The 15,153-nt window shown below is 31.7% G+C and overlaps 1 protein-coding gene across 5 annotated transcripts in view; it reads left to right on the top strand.

The window, feature by feature from the left end:
- LOC111049927 (insulin-like growth factor 2 mRNA-binding protein 1) overlaps positions 1-15,153 on the top strand; it is a 54,989-nt gene that overhangs the window by 31,621 nt on the left and 8,215 nt on the right. For 3 of the 5 annotated variants that reach the window (XM_039423039.1, XM_039423042.1, XM_039423043.1), the window contains 7 exons: positions 3,553-3,819; positions 5,863-6,000; positions 7,556-7,672; positions 7,805-7,846; positions 11,239-11,572; positions 13,097-13,288; positions 14,769-15,020. In XM_039423039.1, coding sequence (XP_039278973.1) covers positions 3,553-3,819; positions 5,863-6,000; positions 7,556-7,672; positions 7,805-7,846; positions 11,239-11,572; positions 13,097-13,288; positions 14,769-15,020 — 1,342 coding nt within the window. The remainder of the gene's footprint in view (positions 1-3,552; positions 3,820-5,862; positions 6,001-7,555; positions 7,673-7,804; positions 7,847-11,238; positions 11,573-13,096; positions 13,289-14,768; positions 15,021-15,153) is intronic. The other 2 variants (XM_039423040.1, XM_039423041.1) reach the window with 2 other exon arrangements.

Below are 15,153 nucleotides of genomic sequence, written 5' to 3' on the forward strand. Positions count from 1 at the left end.
CACGCAGTATCTTATCCACAAGTACTTGATTGAAACTACAGACCTTATGGAAATACAGCAATAGACTGGCTTCTCCACACATCTGTGTAATCACTTGTTCGCTGATTTATGATGAATAATTCTACAGTCTGATTTTTACTCTAATATTGGCGTATGAAGGAGGCTTCTTTTTCCTTTTATATTATCCTTGAAATGCAAAATTTCCAAAAACCTTGTATATACGTCGACGCGCAATTAAAAAAGGAACATACCTGTCAAATTTCATGAAAATCTATTACCGCGTTTCACCGTAAATGCGCTACATATAAACATTAAGAGAAATGCTAAACCGTCGACTTGAATCTTAGACCTCACTTCGCTCGGTCAATTAGTTTCCTGATGCTTGATTTTCAACTGATTTTGCAAATTTTCTTGTACAGGATTGGAATGCAATAAATGGTTTTAATTTCTTGCTGAAATGCAAGATTAGGTGGGAATATGGTTGAGGTATTCAAAATTAACAATTTAAATTGATGCTACTTTCCTCAGGTGCTCAGTGAAATTCTTATATTTGACAGCCCTCAATTGAATATTCCAAAATAACAGTGGCGTTGACTCATAATATTTCCATTTAAATCTGTCCAGTTCATAACGAATGATGCGGACAGCTTGACTTTTTCCTTTATCTTAATTAGGTAATTTTAGCACTATTTATGCTGGCGGTATGAATTGATATTTATCTCTTGGATGAATTTCAATATTTTTCCTTTTTCCATATTTTATCGTTTTAGTATTTTAAAATTCATTTTAACATTTATCTATCTATGCAGATTAAAAAGCAAATAAACATTTGAATTAATAATGGTGATAATTTTGAGATGAAAAATATCTAATTACAGCCTTCAATGTTATTCTAACCAGTCTGTATCATAAAAAATAATGGAGTGTTTTATTAGATTTGAAATTTGATCATTCGAGTTGAAGATGGAATATGGGTTTATGAAATCGTGTATCACATTTCACAATTACTGTAAAACTCATGAGTAGTAGGTCTTGATATTTTTAATTTGCATTCTTGATTTTCAAATATCTCTATTCTTGAGAAACTGAGTGAATTCAATAAATTTATAAATTCCATCTTTAATCATTGAAATTCAGTAAGAGAATATCTCAACCACAAGCAAGCATATTAAAAAGCAACAATCACATACTGGTTTGTTCCTTAAATTTTTGTTTTTCGGTTTCTTAGTAAAATTACTAATTAAATCTTGGAATGTGGGAGAAATATAATAAATAGAATGAAAAGAGAATCTGAATTACTTTTGTACTTGGGACACAGTTTTTTGAATGAATAAAAATATTCCTTTCATTGTTTGAGTCAAACATGAGTTTTTTATTATTAGTTACACCCCTTATTTCTTCTCGAATTTCTTTCTTTTTTAATCACTCAATACTCCAATTTTACCAATTGTAGTTCAAGAAAATGAAAATAAATAAGTATAACGAATTGTGTCTTGAAGTTGAATAAAATAATACAATTAAGGGCACTAGTAATTCTTTAGAATTTATTTAGAATCGAATACAACAACATAGGACATCGTTCTACGAGAAAAATCCAATTCATATGAGCCAAAAATGATCAACTCCCTGCCACACCATCTTAAGAACATTGAGAGAAATGCCAAACCGTCGACTTGAATCTTAGACCTCACTTCGCTCGGTCAATTAGTTTCCTGATGCTTGATTTTCAACTGATTTTGCAAAGTTGTTTGTAAATTTTCTTGTACAGGATTTGAAAGCAATAAATGGTTTTAATTTCTTGCTGAAATGCAAGATTAGGTGGGAATATGGTTCAGGTTTTCAAAATTAACAATTTGAATTGATGCTACTTTCCTCAGGTGCTCAGTGAAATTTTTATATTATTGACAGCCCTCAATTGAATATTCCAAAATAACAGTGGTGTTGACTCATAATATTTCCATTCAAATCTGTCCAATAGTTCATAACGAATGAAGCGGACAGCTTGACTTTTTCCTTTATCTTAATTGATTTTAGCACTATTTATGCTGGCGGTATGAGTTGATTTTTATCTCTTGGATAGATTTCAATATTTTTCCTTTTACCATATTTTATCGTTTTAGTATTTTAAAATTCATTTTAACATTAATCTATCTATGCAGATTAAAAAGCAAATAAACATTTGAATTAATAATGGTGATAATTTTGAGATGAAAAATATCTAATTACAGCTTTCAATGTTATTCTAACCAGCCTGTATCATAAAAAATAATGGAATGTTTTATTAGATTTGAAATTTGATCATACGAGTTGAAGATGGAATATGGGTTTATGAAATCGTGTATCACATTCCACAATTACTGTAAAACTCATGAGTAGTAGGTCTTGATATTTTTACTTAGCATTCTTGATTTTCAAATATCTCTATTCTTGAGAAACTGAGTGAATTCAATAAATTTATAAATTCCATCTTTAATCATTGAAATTCAGTAAGAGAATATCTCAACCACAAGCAAGCATATTAAAAAGCAACAATCACATACTGGTTTGTTCCTTAAATTTTTGTTTTCCGGTTTCTTAGTAAAATTACTAATTAAATCTTAGAAAGTGGGAGAAATATAATAAATAGAATGAAAAAGAGAATCTGAATTACTTTTGTACTTGGGACACAGTTTTTTGAATGAATAAAAATATTCCTTTCATTGTTTGAGTCAAACATGAGTTTTTTATTATTAGTTACACCCCTTATTTCTTCTCGAATTTCTTTCTTTTTTAATCACTCAATACTCCAATTTTACCAATTGTAGTTCAAGAAAATGAAAATAAATAAGTATAACGAATTGTGTCTTGAAGTTGAATAAAATAATACAATTAAGGGCACTAGTAATTCTTTAGAATTTATTTAGAATCGAATACAACAACATAGGACATCGTTCTACGAGAAAAATCCAATTCATATGAGCCAAAAAATGATCAACTCCCTGCCACACCATCTTAAGAACATTGACAATAGAATGCAGCTCAAGAAAAAATTGAAGGACTGGCTGGCTGATAAGTGTTTTTATGACATTTTTGTGATTTTTTTTGTTTTGTAATATGTGACGATTGCCAAACAATTTTATTGTTGTACTGGCAATGAGTAATTCAAATTCGAATTTATTATTATAAATTGTTCACAATTATAAATACTATGATTGGAAGAGAAAAACTGGTGCAGTCCTCAACCGCTTCCTCCCAAATTTTGACGAATTTCAAAATTTGTGTGTGTGTGTTCATTTGCGGAGAATTTATTTATTTATTTCACAATGGGAGCAACAGATAAAAAGCCAAATATGCACCCTTAACATCACAATAAGACAAGTACAATTCGTATTCAAAACAAAATTCACCAAACTAACATTAGAAAAAATACTTTAAAAACAACTTGAAAAAAGATTATAAATTATATTGAAAAGTACAGATAAGTGAAGGATTTGTATGGAAATGAATTTGAAATATGAATATGAAAATATGTAGGCTTATGTAAGAATTAAGTGAAATTTTTTATGATTGCAGAGCACTATCAGAGTTGAACGGGTTCGAGATAGAAGGTAACACGTTGAAAGCGGAACCGGCGATGGAGAGAGGCGGTCGCGGAGGCCGCGGAGGCGGCGGTGCGAGGGGTGGTCGCGGCCAGGCGGGAGCGTTTTCAGGCATAATCGGCACAGGCGGACGCCAGACCGACTTTCCACTGCGCATTCTTGTGCAAAGCGACATGGTCGGAGCCATCATTGGCAGACAGGGGTCCACCATCCGACAGATCACACAGCAGACCAGAGCCAGGTAATTAACTACTCCAGTCCTCTTCCATTCAACACCATACAACATTTTTTTGCCAAGTATGATGCTCACGAGCTTCTCAGACTTGTGGACAAGGGAGTAATGACAGATAAGCCAGTTACGCAGACATCGATTTTGGGACGTACGATTTTCCCTTGAAAATTCTATTAGATTAAACAGATGATGTCAAACAGATTATGTTTACAGGGAAGCTTCCCTTGCATGTGAGTATTTGTTGTCAAGGGAATGTATATTACCATAAAATGTAGGTATATAATAATCATAAGATTCATCAATTATTATATTAGCGTAGTCTCTAGATTATTGATTATTAATTATAATTTCTTTTTTATACATTGTTTTTGACAATAAAAAGTTATTACTATTATTATTATTATTATTATGTTTGTTAAGGCTGTTCGCTACACTTTTTTTATTCAAATCTTTTTCAATATAATTGCTAAGATCATTATAAGAGTGAGAAAAAATGGCAACTGAATTTTTTTAGTGGTCTAATAAGCGAGTTATGGGTTGTTGAAGTGCTAATTTTCCAGATTCCGTTTTCTTTCCAGATCATAAACGGTTCCGACTAATATTAACAACAGTACTTCTCTTAAAAATCCAAAAAATGTATCTTTCCAAACTAGAACATTTTGTTCACCATGTCTTTCATAAATAAGTAACATTTTTTGTTAATTCGATAACTTGTTTATTTTGGCATAAATCGTGAAAAAACGTATACATATCGTATAAAAAACATATTAGAACAAAGCCAATGATGTACTGAATGTATTAAAAAAACTCCAATGAAAAATTCGAAACCTTTTATGATCTGGAAAGAAAACTGAGTTAGCACTTTCATCAACCCATAACTCGCTTATTAGACCACTTAAAAATTTTAGTTGCCACTTTTTTCACTCTTATAGTGATCTTAACAATTATACTGAAAAAGATTATCCAATTAAAAAAAGTGTACCGAACAGCCTAAAGTTCCGTTCAATCTGGTGACAGATAGGAGTTACACACTCATCGATTTGGGAGATTTTTTACCAACCTTTTGAATTCTATCAGATTGAACATATGAAGTCGAACAGACTATGCTTGTTAAGTTCCATTCAGTCTGGTTGAATTCATAAAGACGGCAAAAAATAAACGTTCAAAAATCGATGTGTGTGTAACTGGCTTTATAGGCCCAGTTTTTAGGGCAATTATGGACCATTGAACCTATATTCACACATCGCTTTTCTCAACAGCTGGATATTAGTGAAGGTGATTTTTTTTCAATTTATAGGATGGACTGAAAGTCACTACTGAAGCATGTTTATATAACTCGCTTCTTACTAAGGGCTCACATAAGGGCCGTGAGTCATTATAAAAGCTTAGCTGAGTTATAAAAGCTTAGGCTCATGGGAGACTTATGGGCTCTTTTGTATATCCAAATTGAAATTCATTTGGATTTGTCTCAAACGTATTTATTTGAATTTCTAATCATTTGATTAAGAAAATGTTTCAACAATTGAGTAGGCCTAGTTGTAACGATTTCAACTCGTTTTGTAAGAGCTAAGATAATTTACGATGATTCCATGCTATTTCATAGAATAGGGATGATATGATTTAGTGATCTGTATTAGAGAATCATTAGAGCTTAATCGGAGATCATTTCTTATATTTTAAATGAAATGTATTTTACACGAATGAAGTAAAGTTTTCAATGATACAGTAATTATAAATCTTTAATGACATTGAAAACAGAAAAGTATTGTAAAAAGCAAGATAGCCTATATAGCTGAAGAGGTGGAGCAAACTCCTAACTTTGAAATAGGAAAATTTTCATGAAGTGGGAAGCTTATGAATTTCAAGTTGTTACAAGATTCATACATAATAAGAAATGGTAAATATTATTTTTCAACGAAACTCAATGCTTTAATGGAGATAAATCGATTCAAATCTTATAAGGTTTGTGCATAATCATAGTTACTTGGTGTCAAATATTATTACCTTATCAAGTATTAATTGACTTGAGTTTTGATGCTACATCTGTTGCAGAGTGGATGTTCACCGTAAGGACAATGTTGGCTCTTTAGAAAAGGCCATCACAATCTATGGTAACCCCGACAACTGCACAAATGCCTGCAAGAGGATACTGGAAGTCATGCAGCAAGAGGCTAACAACACCAACAAAGGGTACTTTCACACTATTCGCTAACAAATTATTGAACAAATTATGTCACATCTTTCTCAAGATTATGTTGAGAACTGGAAACATGTGAGCGATATTATTAATTCGCTATCAAATTATTGAAGAAATCATAAATGTTTTTCAAATAAAATACAAATATCATCCAGTACCCTTTTTAGATTTTATTCATGGTTGATATTTCTATTTTATTTTAATAGAATATAGCCCTGTAGTTGCACTATACAGAAAAGTGAATAGAAATAACTATCTTTTTGTGTTCAAAATAAATTAAGTGTTCTTGATCTGACTTCATGCATTATTGCCTTACACTCTTTTCTATTTCAATATAAATGGAACCTCTACACATCTCAACTCATATTTGAATTAGTTGAGACATTATTTTACTCATTCATGATTTCTGTATCGAGCTTGAGGAGTTTTGTATTGAATTCCGTTATTCTGTTTTTTATCCACTCATGTAGTAATTTCAGGTTGTTCTCATTTTAGAGATTTTCCTACTCTTTCTCAAAGTAGATAAATGAATTAAGTTTATTCAAGGAATTAAACTCTCTAGAACTGTCACATTTTAATTTCTTCATAAACTATGTTCAATGTGTATCTACCGATGAAAATTGAATTCTTATAGTTACTGCATTCTCTATTATACAGAATTCCCATGGTCAAGAGATAACCAGTATTTCAATCAATCCTGATTGAAGCTCATTATTAAACATAACTCTTATGAGTGAGATTGCGAGCAGCTTATTTAAAGCTTCGTCATTCAAAAGCGGCGTCATTTTCTCATTGATACAGTAATTGGTGATATTTATAGTAGCGTATGGCGTACAATCGAGCAAAGATTTCACTTTGCATGTATGTTGAGTGATCTGCCAGCAGAAGTTACACTTCAATTTTTATTAGCTAAAATCTCTGTTTTCAATGATAAAATTATGAGTTTTCTTTGTATATTCTACAACCTTCTTTAAAAAATTGCTAACTATTATCGCTATTTGTTACCCTTTTTCTATTATTTATTTACTTGAGAATTTCTTCAATATTTATTATTTATACATAAAAGTTCTTACTAAAACTTTATCACAATGCATTTTTTGAGTTCTCGAAATAAGGCTTTGTGGCTTAGTATTAAAATAATATAAAATCAAAGTGTCTATATTATATTTATTATTATGAGCTGATTAGTAGATTATCACTAGCTCCTCACATCTGCCAAACAAAATTGAAACATTCAATGTAAATTTCATTTATCATTAGTTGGTATCACATCTTTCAGTTCTTAAGATCACTTGAGAATGTGTATGTAGGATAAATTTAATTGATCAATGATTTGATTTTTATCTACAAAAATTCTATACATGTTTCCAAACTATTCTAAACTAATCACATTTTATTAATTTGCTTTTTAAAATTGAATGGAATTTTTATATTTATTGGTGAATCTTATTTAAACTTACATGGTTTCGTGTTTGTTTCAATTGAATTTATATATTTTAATTCAATCTTGCCTGTATTTCTATAATGACATGCTTTCCTTTTTTACAGTGAGATCACACTGAAGGTTTTGGCGCATAATAACTTGATTGGTCGCATTATTGGAAAGGGAGGAAACACAATCAAGAGAATCATGCAAGAAACTGACACTAAAATCACCGTTTCAAGGTAATTTCTCAATTATTTAATCATTTTTCTAAATCCAAATACAATTTTATTACTCAATATAAGTTTTGAACCACTTATTATTTGTTTTGTTTTTTAGTCGAATTAAATTTTAAAGCAAGGTTTTTCTTTCAGCATTGATCTACCAGACTATTGCTGTTCACACCAAGGCCAAAGGTATTTCTCCTGTTTGTTGATGTGTGCCGTTTTCGTATCCGCATTATCACCACAAAACGTATCTGTAGTTGCTCTAAATTCTCTTGTTGGAATATCTAGACGTGTTTCAACATGTTATTGGGGCTTGTCTCAGCTGATTAGAGTTGCCACAATCAAGCTCCGGTTTCAGGCAAAAATGCATTAATTCCTTTAAATTCATGCCAGTCATTCATACCTATATCACAAGCTCGCTCTACTTCATTTGCCCTCCATTCATTGTTTATACATTGCGCATTCCTCCAATCGTTCAACTTTTCACTTGCTCAGTCTAAATTTCTAAAGTATCCCATTTAAAAACAAGGTGAGCAAATGTTTATATTCCGACTCCCAATCCCATGCACTGCATTGGTACAAATCCATTTCAACTGGAAAATGCATGTCTCGATCGTTAATCTGATTCTCAAACCAATATCTATTCCCCCTAATTTCAAACGCAAAATGACTGACTACTCTTGTGATCCACCCACAGACAGTTGATGCTTGAATATTTGGTAAAAACGGTGTCGGTATCACTTGTTTGGCTGGCAGTTTACATAAGAACTTATAATTGGAAAGAAGTAGCTAAGATTTAACAAATTTGGTCTGTAGTTTGCGTTGAACGATAATTGGCCGTGGAACCTTTGCTCTGCTTTTTGACTGTCCATTAGATGGGTTTCCTATGTGATCCCCCCTTCCTGCCATACCTGTAGAACTGCTTTTATTTCTTCGCTGTTTTGAAAATGCTTTTTACCTCGCCCTGCAATAATCATTCTTTCCTTTTCTGAAAATGTTTTGCTGACATACTGTTGGATATAGGAAAATGTCAACAGTAGTTTGATAACGTTTATGCTGATTTTTCTACTAAATAAAAGTTTTATTACTAATATAGTGAATGCCTAGAAGTTAGGTGTAGAATAAATTATACGGTTGGTTTCTAAGATTGATAATAGTAATTTCTCAATAGATATTCTATTAATATAGTATTTTTTCTTTAGGGCTACTTTTAATATAAATCTGAAATTTATATCTCTATTAATATAACATGTAGATAATCATATTTGCGAACGTTATGCAAATAATATAAATTTGTCATTGCAACTTTTCATTCAATAATAATAATTATCTTTATCAAAGTTCATATAGTATTGGAGATTAAATATGTATAATAGTTTTATATAATTCCTATTACAGTATTACAAGTAGGATTGTAAAATATTTCCAGCTATTCTTTGCATAATATTCATATAAATAATTTGAGATTAATGAGAACTCAGTTTTTTTATGAGAAATGATTAGATACTCATTTTCGGGTTTCGACGTTTTTTGACAATACTTTGATTTCATGATTTAGGACACTGATTCAGGGTTGAATGTAGATGTACTAGAATGAATTATATCGTTTGATAATTCAAGTATTAAATGTATCATTCATTTTAATCCTGGAGATATCAATATTGATTAATAGAATAGAATTAAAAATATTTTGATACAGTTGAGATGTTTCAATTCAGTTTCATCGCCCTCACACTAAGGTTCAGGACTATTCTTAATGTTTTAATGTAAATAGGTACTGATCATCCCATTTTTTTGGTCTCCATTCACAGCTACTGAATTTCCATTCATTCCTTTCTCACTGCTCAGTTTATGTAGTTGAAACTTTTCAAAGTTTTTTAAGCTGCTACACAGTTATAAATATCAGGTTGCGGTGGGAGTTTTGAATCCTGCATTGAATATTTCATGATGATTGGAATTGACTATTAACTAAGCATAACAGTGATTGTAGAGTTTCAATAGAAACGTTTTCAAGTTTGCTAAAAAGTAGTTTTCAAGTTAATCTAAACCTACTTAAGTTATCACTCGTATTTGAAGTATTGTATTATCATGAACTCCGTGATAAATTCATAATATACAAGAACGAATGCGGCACATAATATTGAAATTATCAAGATAAAGCATGATGAACTTAACTATTACCAATTGCAGTATTTGATTGAACGCTGGGGTGTTGAATATTGAATCCAATGTTTATATGTGTAATATTAAAATAACACATAGAAAAGTAGCTCAACACACAAGGAAAATGTTTTTCAGAACAGCTTTGTGTTTTTATATCCCATAATCATTTGTGAATAATTTATGGGAAATAGAACAATATTATTGCTCATTGGTAATATTTAAATTGGTAATGTCTGGCTGACCTATTAAGTTTCCCTATTTCACACAATGTTGAATAATTTATTCTTCAAATAAATGTCAGTAAATCGTGTATTTTTATTGGTGGCTATTTATTTACTTATTCACATTCAATAATACACAAATAATATACAAATGATCAGAAAGGGATACACAGTCCTAGCACAAAACTGTTTCCTTTACGAAAGTTGATAGAAGTAGGCTATGCTGATACACTTCATCAATTCGAATCAAATTTTGAGTTCAGAAATATATAAACCAATATTTAGAATTAAAATAGATTGAAAACTTATTAAAAGTAAAATCCTAATTAAATGGTATTAGAAGCAGAAGTCTTCGAAGTGATTTACAGCATTCAACTAGGATTTCCGTTTAATAATAATTATTCATTAATTAGCATTTGAACAAATTCAATTTCTAATTTATTTCCATCTGTGGATTGAAAACTGATAAGAAGTCAAATATTGCACTTAACTATTACATGGAAATATTTGAAAATTAAAAAAAAGCTAACACAAACTTCTAAAATCACCTCAGTTACTAAGAGCAGGGTGGCCACTTACCGGGAAAACCGGGAGAACCCTGAATTCCTAATGATTTTACTCACCGGGAAAAATACTGAATTACATGAATTTTTCTAATTACTCATGATTTTTTCATAAATTTCTATTAATATAGTAAATAAGTGTACAGTAACAAACTCAAATAAAAAAATACTTGATGGCTAGCAATAATAATTGGCAATGTTTTTGAACTACCTAACCGAAAAAAAAATATCTAAAAACATCGATATTCTTTTCATGTTAAAAATATTATCAATATTTGGAAATTTAAATATGCTATTCGCAATTCGTCATGGAAGGTTCAAACTGAAGATTTCCATAATAAATTCATTACGAATGTATCTTGTTCCTCAAATACCGCGGATTCTCTACCTGGAAAACCGGGAACTACTCATGAATTTTTCTTTCAAAATGGGTGGCCACCCTGTAAGAGACAGAAGGATGAATAATTTTGTTTGATTTTGTAGAGAAGAAACTGGAAAAATTATAGTTGTTTCCAACTACGTATATAGTTCAATAGCTAATTAAAGTTTATTTCAATTTTAATTTTCATAGTAGTGATAAAATCGATCTATAACAATTGGTGAGACTTGAGTGTGTGTGGGTGTTGTGTTGCAGCATAAACGACATCAACAGCTTCAACCTGGAGCGCATAATCACAGTGAAGGGCGCAATCGAGTCGATGTCAAAGGCCGAGTCGATGATCAGTGCCAAACTGCGCCAGAGCTACGAGAACGACCTGCAGGCGATGGCCCCACAGAGCATGATGTTCCCCGGCCTTCACCCGATGGCGATGATGGCCACGTCTGGCATGGGAGGTGGCTACTCGGCTCGTGGCTCCGGATATCCGGCCTCCATCTATGGCTCGGCGCCCCCGCCATATCCGCCACCCGTCTACCAGTCCGGCCCGCCCCCCGTGCCCGCCGGTCCGCCCCAGGCTTCCGACACTGTGGTAAGCACCTCAAAACGCTAGTACTTTGGGGAGTCGGGCCTCTCAAGATGTCAAACTATCATGAGTAAAAAACTATTAATAAGGAAAACATTTCTCAATGACGGTACTGTGGTAAGCACAGTACGCTACCCCGTCACGCTAGTACTAGTACTTTTGGGGGTCCGGTCACAAAATGCCAAATTTTATTTATTCATCTATACAATAAGTACATTATCAAAATGATAGGGAGAGGAAAAATAAGGTAACCTTGTGCTATTCCTCTCCCAAATTTAGATAACACAAAGTCCGAAATAGGATGTCTTTTAGTTCTTCAATTCACAAAATTTTCAGTCAAGTATTTTCACAAAGTAGATTTTCAAATTAAGATGATTAAAAACTAAACATAGAAGAAATATTACTATAAATATAAACTATCATAAGATAAAAATGTTCTTTACGCAAAAATGTTCCAATTTATAGTGATTTGAGTGTGATATTTTTGTCTTTTATTCTGTTTTTAACCATCGAAATTTAAAATTCTTAGTCTTCGGTGTTTTTTTTTTAGTGAAAATGGACTAAATTTTATAAAAGTGAAACCATAACCCTGTCTCGGACTTTTAAAATATTATCTAAATTTGGGAGAGAAATATTACAAGGAGTATCCTTAGTTTTTCTCTCCCAATCAGTGCTACTTTGTAAAAATTATAAATAAATAAATTTATAAATTTATTTATTTATAACTGGAAAACTACTAATATATAATACTTTCCACCATGTCGTAGGCACTCGATCACACTAGTACAGATATGGATAGAAATACATTTATTGAAATAGAATATCTTACAGTGGATAATTAACGTCAAAAAATATGTATTTTACACAATTCAGAAAAGCTAGAAGTATGTTATACAGGTGAAATGTTTACTAATAACGTATTTCATTAGGGCTACTTGATAGTTGGAAAATAATCCCATAGTACCCTTTTTTTTTTAAAAAAAACTTCTACATTTTTTCTTTTTTTATATAAAAAGGGTACTATGGGATTATTTTTTAACTAATAGGTAGATGATTTGAATAGAATGACTTTTATTTGATGTCGTGGCGAAGTTTGGACAGTGATGTCCACTTAACCACGATAATGTGTAAGCTACACAATTCAGAAAGTTCAAAGTTAAGCTGGTTATACGGAAAAATTTACATGCAACAATATGGTTTTGAGAACATTCACCTTCTCACATACGTTTGAGGTGTGGCCGTAGTCGAGTGGAAAAGATACTGGCTTTATAAACCACACGGTAGAAATGCAGTTGTAAGGTCATTCCTTTGAGTAGTGATAATACAAGTCATGTTTTTTCATCAACTCGTCTTAATTTTGATGGATGAAAAGTAGCAATCTAGCAGAAGAGCAATCAGCAAAGTTTTATCTAGAATTAAATGACTCAACTTGAATTAACAAACACAAGTAAAACGACAATATCATGAAAAATTGAGCATTGTGCCAAATTCAATCTATTTGTTATTTCAAGTATTTTTTGTTGCTTTCAGGAGACCACTTACCTGTACATCCCAAATAATGCGGTAGGAGCTATCATTGGAACCAAGGGCTCACACATTCGACAAATGATCAGATTCAGTGGTGCCTCAGTGAAAATCGCTCCCATCGACTCCGATAAAATTGACCAACAACCTCAGGAGAGGAAAGTAACAATTGTTGGATCGCCAGAATCGCAATGGAAGGTGAGTTAATTCATTTACAAATTTACACAGTTGAAATGAGAATCTTGAAACTCTTCATTTCAACTAGTAGGTACAATTCAGATATTTATTTATTGATGTATTGATAGTTACAATATCATTCTCAACTATGAATGATATTGTTGTAAGCAGTTTCAAGTCAATAATTTCAGTTTCTAAACCAAAAACCTGTATATTATGTGGATTTTATTAAAATATTCATTAGAAAAAACTACTTGAAAATTTTTGCAACCGCTTATATATTTAAATTTGAGAAACTAGTCCTTCAGTAATATCATGTTCACTAGAGACAGAGGATGGCGTAACAACGGAAACTAGTTTCTTAAAATTAGTTATTGTGACAAATTCAAGTCTGGCTTATTCTCTGGAATCATTTGCTCAGTGATTTTGAGGATTTAGAAACTGAAATGCTATAAAATGAGTAATTCGTTTAAAGAGAATATAATATATATTATACAAGATTTTTTCAAATAACATTCATATAATTTTATATCTTTCAAGTCACCATATTTATCGTGAATGATTACTATTACTTTTCTGGAAGAAAATTTTATGAGGAATTTGACTTTTTAATATGGATGTCTACCGCAACATAATAATAATTTTATTTAATTATAGAAATAACTTGTATCCTTTTTATACTTTTTTACATTAACAAATGTTATTTTGAGTCATTTTTCAGTTTTGTTTTTAGAAACTAGTTTTATTTATGTGAAAAATTATAAAAATGTTACTAGAAATTTAGATTTTTGACAGGTTCCAGATCCCCTGATAACTGGATGCTATCTATTCTTAGGGCTGTGCAAAGGCAAAATTTTTTCCGATCATTACTTTTTGAGATATGAGCGCCTAAAGTTCAAATTTTTGGGACAGAACATTTCAAATACGGTAGGAAATAAATCCATGAGATTTAGTGGATAAATTCTTTATGGTATTGATGATTGAATAAAACAGAAATTTCCTGAAAATATCAATTTTTAATAAAGTTATTCAATTTACCAAGAAATGACCAAAAATACATTTTTTGAGTTATTTTTGGTCAATTTTAGTAAATTGAATAACTTTCTCAAAAATCAATATTTTCGAAACATTTTTGTTTTGTTAAATCAAACAACCATGAAGAATTTATCCTCTGAATCTCATGGATTTATCTCTTGTCGAACTTGAAATGTTCTGTCTCAAAAAATTGAAGTTTAGGCGCACAAATCTCAAAAAGCAATGGTCGGAAAAAATGTTTTTCTGAGAAAACTTCTTTAGTTTGTTTGATAGCTTGATGACATACAAGTCAAATAACTTTGAAAAATATCACCAGTAGAAAGTTTATTTTCAACCTTTGCACTGCCTTAACGACATCTAATGTACATTGAAATGTATTTATTGGTGAATTAACATATTCCATTTAATGTACGAGTATCCAATGAAGAGCATAAGTGGCAATGAATGTGCTTGCTTTGCTTTGCAGGCTCAGTATTTGATTTTCGAGAAGATGCGAGAGGAAGGCTTCGTTCCGGGCACAGATGACGTGAGACTGACCGTGGAGATAATGGTGCCGAGCAACCAGGTGGGCCGTATCATCGGCAAGGGAGGCCAGAATGTGCGCGAGTTGCAGCGAGTCACTGGCAGCATCATCAAGCTTCCAGAACAGGCCGCCAGTCCGCCACCCCAGGACGAGGAGACTACCGTTCACATTATCGGACCCTTCTTCTCAGTTCAGGTACTACAATCTATTCTGCTGATATCATTAATAATACCATAGAGGAAAGAAAGCATAAGAAGATGGGTATAGGTCGTTTATGTTTCAATTTCCAAGCCGATTTCTGTCGCCTACTGTCTATTCTGCTAATATC

The sequence above is a fragment of the Nilaparvata lugens genome, chromosome 3 (assembly GCF_014356525.2).
Source record: "Nilaparvata lugens isolate BPH chromosome 3, ASM1435652v1, whole genome shotgun sequence".
Taxonomy (NCBI): Eukaryota; Metazoa; Arthropoda; class Insecta; order Hemiptera; family Delphacidae; genus Nilaparvata; species Nilaparvata lugens.